General features: G+C 39.3%; 1 protein-coding gene across 1 annotated transcript; it reads right to left on the bottom strand.

Annotated features, from left to right (window-relative positions):
- Positions 1–1,532: 1,532 nt before the first annotated feature.
- PATE2 (prostate and testis expressed 2) lies at positions 1,533–3,078 on the bottom strand. The gene is made up of 4 exons (XM_012001271.1): positions 3,027–3,078; positions 2,858–2,881; positions 2,142–2,270; positions 1,533–1,786 (listed from the first exon to the last, which is right to left on the bottom strand). Exons 1-4 carry the CDS (start codon positions 3,076–3,078, stop codon positions 1,650–1,652), a joined length of 342 nt encoding a protein of 113 aa, XP_011856661.1. The 3' UTR covers positions 1,533–1,649.
- Positions 3,079–7,545: the final 4,467 nt, after the last annotated feature.

Raw genomic sequence — 7,545 nt, 5'->3', positions numbered from 1 at the left:
AGTCAGTAACTGTGAGTTGTCATAAGTCAACATATGATGCAACTGGGTGCACTTATCAGCAAAGGGGATTTTGGAAGCCACCAAATTCAAATCCAAATCATCCACTACATAAAGACAAATTCAACGCTATAATGCTGAGAATGCCAAAGTGTGCTCTTGAAACATAAAGATTTTATAATTAAAACTCTCTGCGTGCTCCACAAAACCAAACTTTGGCTTTGTTTAACATTGATTCAAAAATATTTTTAAAGTCTATTTTGAAAACCAAAGCTAAACAATATTTTCTTTTCTTTTTCTAGACTGACTTCTACCATCCCCATGATTCAATGGGGAGAGAGCTCTTACACAACCAGAGCCCATAACTCAAACTTAAAATATTCATGTTACGTTAGCTTTTCTAGTTTGCTTGTCTACCGTCAAACAGCTGTCTTCATGTATCTTTCATCCTGACTCTTCAAAATCCAAATTGAGAATTCCTCAGAAAGCATTATATTCTCAGACATAGACAAAGATAGGGTATACCAGACTACTCAGATAGAAGGTTGGTTGGTTCATTGTAAGAATTTTATGTGGCATAATATAAGAGAAAGAAGCTCATGGAAGACCAGGACCAAGAACTGCAGTCAGCCTCATAAGGACAGAAACACCAGGGTTAGTGTGTATCCAAGGAAAACGTGCCACGTTGGCCACAGGTGTGCTCCAACATCAATGCTACTTAGTTTCTCTTCCTATCTGTTTCTCTCTGTGTCTGCCTGCTTCTCTTTCCACCACTGTTACCCCTATATGCTACCTTTCTCACACTTTCTGCATACTCATAACTTCCTCTTACACAGGGCACTCTGTTACTTGAACGCTACCTCATGGTATCTATTCACATCCTATTATCTTCAACTACCATGCCACCTGCCACATTATCAGCATTTTGTTTTCTCAGTCCCATGAGAAGAACCTGACTAGCCATCCTTAAAAAAACACTCTGTTCCCAATCTAATCACCTAGTTCAACCATGTGCCCAAGGCTGCCTGGCCGGCCAGGGCAATGATTATTCAAGCCAATTCTACCCACAGCAAGTTATCTCTCAGATCTTAGTTTTTACCAATTGAAATGCCCCCTGAAATTTTCTCTAATGCCTTATCTCTGTCTGTTCAGGTTTTTTTTCTGCCCTGAGGTTCCCCCAAGAGCTCTATCAGAGAAAGACTTGGCCCATGCCGCCAACACACTGGGAAGCTGGGGTTAGCCCTCTCCAGAACCCATGGCAAAAAAAGACAGTGCTAGAAAGTGTCGGGGCTAATCCAAAGAGAATTCCAACTGAGAGAAGAGTGTAGATGAGGATACAGGATACTCACAGAAATCTCAGTACAAATTGGAGATTATTATGGCCCAAGTGTTCACATTTTCATACAGGAGATAACAAATGACTAAGTCTGAGCTTATTCATGGCAGTATCACATAAGGAGAGCAAAACCCCTCCCACCTGTGAGTGACAGGGATGTGCAAAGAGTGAGTCTAGGGCTCCATCATCACTAGGCTCTGCTGGCTTTCTCACTCTCTACCATTGCATAGAAGAAGAGAGCAAAATTCAGGTTCAGGGAAGAGGAAAAAAAGGGTAGTGGTTGAAAAAGAACCCCAAATCCAGGAGATACACAGAGCTAAACTCCCTCAGGGAGGTTGCAGTAGTTACTATGATTACAACAGATGAGCTCTGCCCTCTTCGAGAACCCCAAGAAGTTGATGTCCTCACAGTTGGTCATACACGACAGTTTTGAATAATGATACAGGCTCTGCCCTGAGGAGGTAAAAAAGAGGAAATATGATCATAATGACCTCATTTCCTTTCACTGCATTCTTAGGAGTAATCTGTTTTTGTGTCCTCACTAACCTTTCTCTAGGCCCAAATGAGTTCCAAAGCTGAGTCTGTTCATTGCTGACCCAGAGAGTAGATTTTATTCCCTGCCAGGTAAGGGACATCAGCCTCTTTTTCACCCAATATGGTCTTAAGGAAAAGTCTGTCTTTGCCATCCCCTCATGACCACCCCATACTCATCCATCCCATTCACCCACTCACTCTGAGGGCAAAAGAACACCACTGTTTCTCAGGGATGGTGGTGGTGATTTTCCAGTCACTCTATACTCCACATTACCTGTAACTGTAAGGACGTAAAAGTTCTCAACTGCACAGGACTGTTTAGGCTTCAGGGAGCAGGATGACATGACATCATAGCATAACCCGAGATGATATTTTTTACATTTATAACACATTATTTCAGTCGCTGTCAGATACAAAAAGAGGTGCTTAGAGGATGCAGTCTTGAGAACATTCTCTGGGGCTGGGGGCTTCGCTACAGGAACTTACTCTTGCCTAGTGGTTCCTAACATTTTTTGGACCATGGACTCCTGGTAATCTTGAGAAAGATAGGGATCATCATGCTGTGGTCCTCCCCATGTACACATTAATACATTTGTACACATTTTCTCCAATTAAAAAAATCTTGTGAAAGATAACCTGTGCAAACATAAATCAAATATTGTATACGACTTCGGGAGGTCAGGGTTCTCATGAAATTTATCCATGGACCTCCAGTAATGAACCCCTTATCTAGCCTGATGATTTTGCCGAGTAATAGGTAAAAGAAAGTAAAGTGGATCTTAGCCTCCTTCCTCTAAGAAATGGACAAAACAGGTCTGGCAGGAGGCGAAACCCCTAGGATTCTATAATAAGAATGGATTACAGGGCTCTCTGAAGCTGAAGGGAAGGTTTGCTCCTAAATATGTCATAAATCACCTGTTTACCAAGGTAAACAGGTAAACTTGTCTGAAGTCCTGTTTACGAAGGACTTCAGACAAGCCATGATTGTACCTTCTACACGGTCATGAAGTTCACCTGTGAAAAGAAGAAAAACCTTCCTTGTTATAATCTCACATACAGTGCCACTGCCCCAAGAGCCAATTTTGAAAACTGCCACTTCCCCCAGCATCTGTCCATCTCTTAACCAACCACCAGCTTCCCCTCTGTCTCCAGGACTTACCCCAATATGGGCAGAGCAGAAAGATTGTGCTCAGCAGAAAGAGAACAAGCATCCTGGAGCTTCTGTCGGGTGCAGCTTCCTCTGGAAGGAGCGAGTTGTTCTTTCGTGATCTGGGCTAGTCATCTAAATTATATAGTCATAAAATTTCAGGGACAGATAGTATGACAATGTTCCCAGAGCCAAACCACCATATCTGATTGCTGCACAGCATTCTAAAGAGGGTACTCACTTTGATTTTGTGCAAATCCTCTAATGAAAATGAAATTGTAATGTTCCTGATTCACCAGACCTGCTCCTACTTCAATATTGCAGAGTTTTAAGAAGTATTTTCAACTTCTCATTTTAGATTCAGGGGGTACATGTGCAGGATCGTTACAGTGGTATACGGCTTGATGCTGAGGTTTGGGGTACGAATGATCCCATCACCTGGGTAGTGAACATAGCACCCAACAGTTAGTTATTCAGTCTTGCCCAGTCCCTCCTCACAATGTTGCAGATTTTAGTACATTTGGGAGGTATTCTTTACAGCTTCTTGTGTTTCATCCTCATTGAGCAATTTAACAGCAAGTCTTATCCATTTTACCTACTAACTTCTCACATGGGTTTATTACTCTCTGTCGCCACTGCCATTACCATAAACCAATCTATCATCCTGTCTTGCCTGGACAAAGCAATGGCCTTATTTTTAGCCTCCATGCTTCTCCCCTGCCCCTTCACAATCATTTCTTCATAAAGCAGTCAGAGAACAAGTCATAGATGCCACAGCCCTGCTGAAAACCCTCTGATGACTTTTTATTACCTTTGAAAGAAAATCCAGAGTTTTTATCATAGCCATCAACGGCTTCCTCATTATGAGCAATGGCCTCCTCTCCAATCCTCTTTCTCTCCACTTTTCCCTTGCTCACTCAGGTCTTTGCTCAAATGTCACCCCCTCAGACAGAGCAGCATTTTCTGCTCAATCTCTAGAAAATGACAGCCTTCATTTCCTACCCTTTCCCCTGTTTTATGTTTTATAGCAATTCTCATTAGCTGATCTTACATTCCTATTGGCTCACTTTTTTACTCCTCCACTAGAACAAAGCAAGGGGTTTCTTTGATTTATCATGGCACACTTGGCATCTAGAGGCTGGGAACAAAGGAAATGCCTAACAAATATTTGTGAGAGGAATCAATAATGTTCTTCCCATATCCTGCCTTGCATCCCTCCAGTCCATTCTCCACAGAGCATCCAACTTTATTAGATTGGTTTTCCGAACTATAATAAAGATGAGAAATGAGACTTTCTACATGCCAGCAAGGGTTCCAAGATAGTAGGTAGCGAGTGTTTCACATTTCACAGGAAAACGCTATGCTACTTAGGCAGATTTACAAAGAAAATCAGTGAAACTGTGTTTAATATCCTGGACTTGCTGTCCACCTGGAGGGTATAAATAAACAGTGAAGTGCCAGAAAATAAAATGGAAGGAGTTTCTATAGTCTAGAGTGAGGGTTACTTTTCTATATATGGCTCAAAACATAAAACCATTAAAAAATGATTACTTATATTTTTAAAAAGTCTTCTACATAAATGGAAAACCAATCATTAATCCATAAGAAAAGCCCAAATAACAAATAAACCATTAAAAATATTTGCAACTCGTATCTCAGACTAAGGGCTAATCTCCCTATTATACAGATATTCCAGAAAGTGATTTTTAAAGGACTAACAATTCAAAGGGGAGAGAGGCAGTCAATAATAACGTCATAGTTCACAGAACAAAAAAACCAAAAATGCTTCTTAAACACATGAAATATGGTGAACCTTACTCCTAATTTTAGTCATGTACATTAAAACTAAATTCAGATATTAGTTTTACTTAACAGATTGACAATAATCAGAATTTGATAACACAACTATGTTGGCAAGATTGGAGTAAAACAAGCACTGTCATACACTGCTGATAGGTCTGTAACTTCATATATCAGTACAGAATAAAATTAGACAATAGCTCTCAAAATTATAAAGAAATTGTCATCTTAGCCCAGTAACTGCATAAGAATTTTCTTGCACATTTGGCCTTGTTTCTAGGATTCTTCAGGGAAAAAAGTAGATAGATGAATAGATGACAAATACCTTGTGAGTTCCTGTTGATATTTTCAATTGAAATTCAAGACTGCAAAGTTTTAACTTTATATTACAACTGTACCTCTTTTGTTTTACACTGATAATTCTACTTCTCAAGGACACAGAATTAGAACAGAATTAGAATGATATATATGGTATATAAGATGTAAGACAGAATATTACATGTATATGAATTATAATATGGAATATACAGGATAGAATGAAATTAGAATTCAATAGAATTAGAATGTCCTATAATCAATCATTTGCTTTATCCCACATTAAACACCTACAAGCCTCAGCATAACAATACCGTCACTAATGGTGGTTACTAAAATAGTTGTAAAATTTTGTCTATGCTCTTTATTTTCTCAACCACTACCACCTGCATTTTTTTATGGTTATACAATATCTAATTATCCAACTCTATGGTCACCACATACTACACTCTCTGCCTTTTAATCTTTACTTAGTCTTTGTTCTACTAGTAAGTTTATATTTAAACTTGACCATCAGCCCTATGTTGAGGTCTCGCTAGTCATTTTGTCTATCTGAAGTACTTTTTCTTGATTCATTGTTCAGAAAGAAATTATAAAAATAATAATTCTGAAATTCTGGTATGTCAAAAAACTTTATGTTCTTTACACTTGAAAGTAATTTTCTGTCCCTTATAAGTTGTACGATCTTTTGACTTAAAAGCTCAAAGGATTTTTTTTTTAAGTTCACTAACTTTACAAGACCATGTGTTTGTTTTGATCACTCTAAGTCAGTATTCTCAGGTACACAGTGTGCTGTTTCAATGGGAAGTTTCTGTTCTTCAGAAAAGTTTTATTATGGTTATTAATTTTTAATACTTGTCTGTTCTTTTTCTTTTTTTTCAAGAGCTTCTATCATTTGTATAGTGAATCTTTTTTATTTTAAAAAACTCACTTTTTATGTCTTTAAATTTCATTATTCATTTATTTTAGATTTTAAATTTTTCTTCTTTTTCACTTTCTCTTTCTCTTAATTTAATATTTCATTATTTGCTCTCATGCTTCTTATATTTTGTATGGGAGAGCAGTGCACCATGGGCCCAGAGCATCACTGCACGTTCTTGCTGGGGATGCTAAAAATGTGAGGCTCTGGCTGCTTTTCACCCAGGCCATATCTCAGGGTTATGTTTGCAGTGAGGAACCTTGAAGAATGCGGTAACAAAGAGTAGGGTTGATTCCACTTAGTATACAACTGGTAGATTCCTCTAGTACAGTGTTCCTAAGCTTCACCACAAACCCACAGTGTGACAGCATCGATCTGGGCCTCATATATTTCCCACCATGAGACTCAGGGAACCAGAGGAGTACTGCAAATCAACATGAAGTGCTGGCTTCTGCTTTTGCTGTGAGTGCTAAAATCCTTTGTTTTTGGTTGTTGTTGTTAGTTTGTTTTGGTTTTGTTTGTATGTATGTTTGTTTTTGAGACAGAGCCTTGCTCTGTCACCCAGGCTGGAAAGCAGTGGTGCAACCTCTCACTGCAACCTCCACCTCCCAGGCTTTAGCGATCCTCCTGCCTCAGCCTCCCAAGAAGCTGGGATTAAAGGCATGCACCACCACGCCCAGCTAATTTTTTGTATTTTTAGTAGAGATGGGGTTTTGCCATGTTGGCCTGGCCTCAAGTGATGTGCTTACCTCAGCCTCCCAGTGTGCTGGGATTATAAGCAGAGCCACTGCACCTGGCCTTTTTGTTTTTAACCCAGGGGTTTTGTTTCTTCCACCAGCATCCATCAAACAATAACAGGCTAGCTTGGTAGCTTGCAAGTAGGATAAAATCCAGACCCTTAATAGTCCTTAACAGTTTGAGAGATGAAGATGAGATAATGACAGACACCATCTCTCTGGAAGGTAAAGGACAAGGGCTCCCACATGACAGGACTAAGAGATAATAGAAGACATCCTGGAATCCAGTAGCAAGTGCTTGCACCCAAACTCGTGGGAGGTAAGGGAATCCCAGCGTGTTATCTGCTTGTATTAGTTTTCTATTGTTGTATAGAAAATTACTATAAGTGTAGTGGCTTAAAGCAACACATATTTTATTATTTCACAGTTTCTATAATTCAGAAGGTTGGACACAGTATAACTAGATTTTCTGCTCAGGGTCTCACCAGGCCGAAATCCAAGTATCATCCAGGGATATGGTTCTTATCTGGAGTCCAGGACCTAACAATACATTCCAACAACCCTGAATCACTGAATCCTGCCAACTGCTATGTGACTGAGATTGGAAGCAGATTCTTTCCCAGTTGAGCCATGAAAGAACTATGTCCTAACCAACAACTTGATTACAATCTGGGAGAGATACTGAACCAAAGGACCCAGCTAAAACACACTCAGATTCTGACCAACAGAAAATAATAAATTTTACTTTTTTTTTTTTTTT

Source organism: Mandrillus leucophaeus, unplaced genomic scaffold (genome assembly GCF_000951045.1).
Source record: "Mandrillus leucophaeus isolate KB7577 unplaced genomic scaffold, Mleu.le_1.0 Scaffold656, whole genome shotgun sequence".
NCBI classification, from domain to species: domain Eukaryota; kingdom Metazoa; phylum Chordata; class Mammalia; order Primates; family Cercopithecidae; genus Mandrillus; species Mandrillus leucophaeus.
The sequence above is the reverse complement of the archived record's forward strand: the minus strand, read 5'-3'. Positions and strand labels throughout refer to the sequence as shown.

Bases quoted from the DNA above. Each gene is read 5' to 3' on its own strand.
- PATE2 (XM_012001271.1), bottom strand. From the start codon at position 3,078: ATGCTTGTTCTCTTTCTGCTGAGCACAATCTTTCTGCTCTGCCCATAT. The intron at 2,882-3,026 runs GTAAGTCCTGGA...TTCTTTTCACAG, and splicing joins TCTGCTCTGCCCATATTGGG to GTGAACTTCATGACCGTGTA. The intron at 1,787-2,141 runs GTAATGTGGAGT...TTACCTCCTCAG, and splicing joins TTACGTCCTTACAGTTACAG to GGCAGAGCCTGTATCATTAT.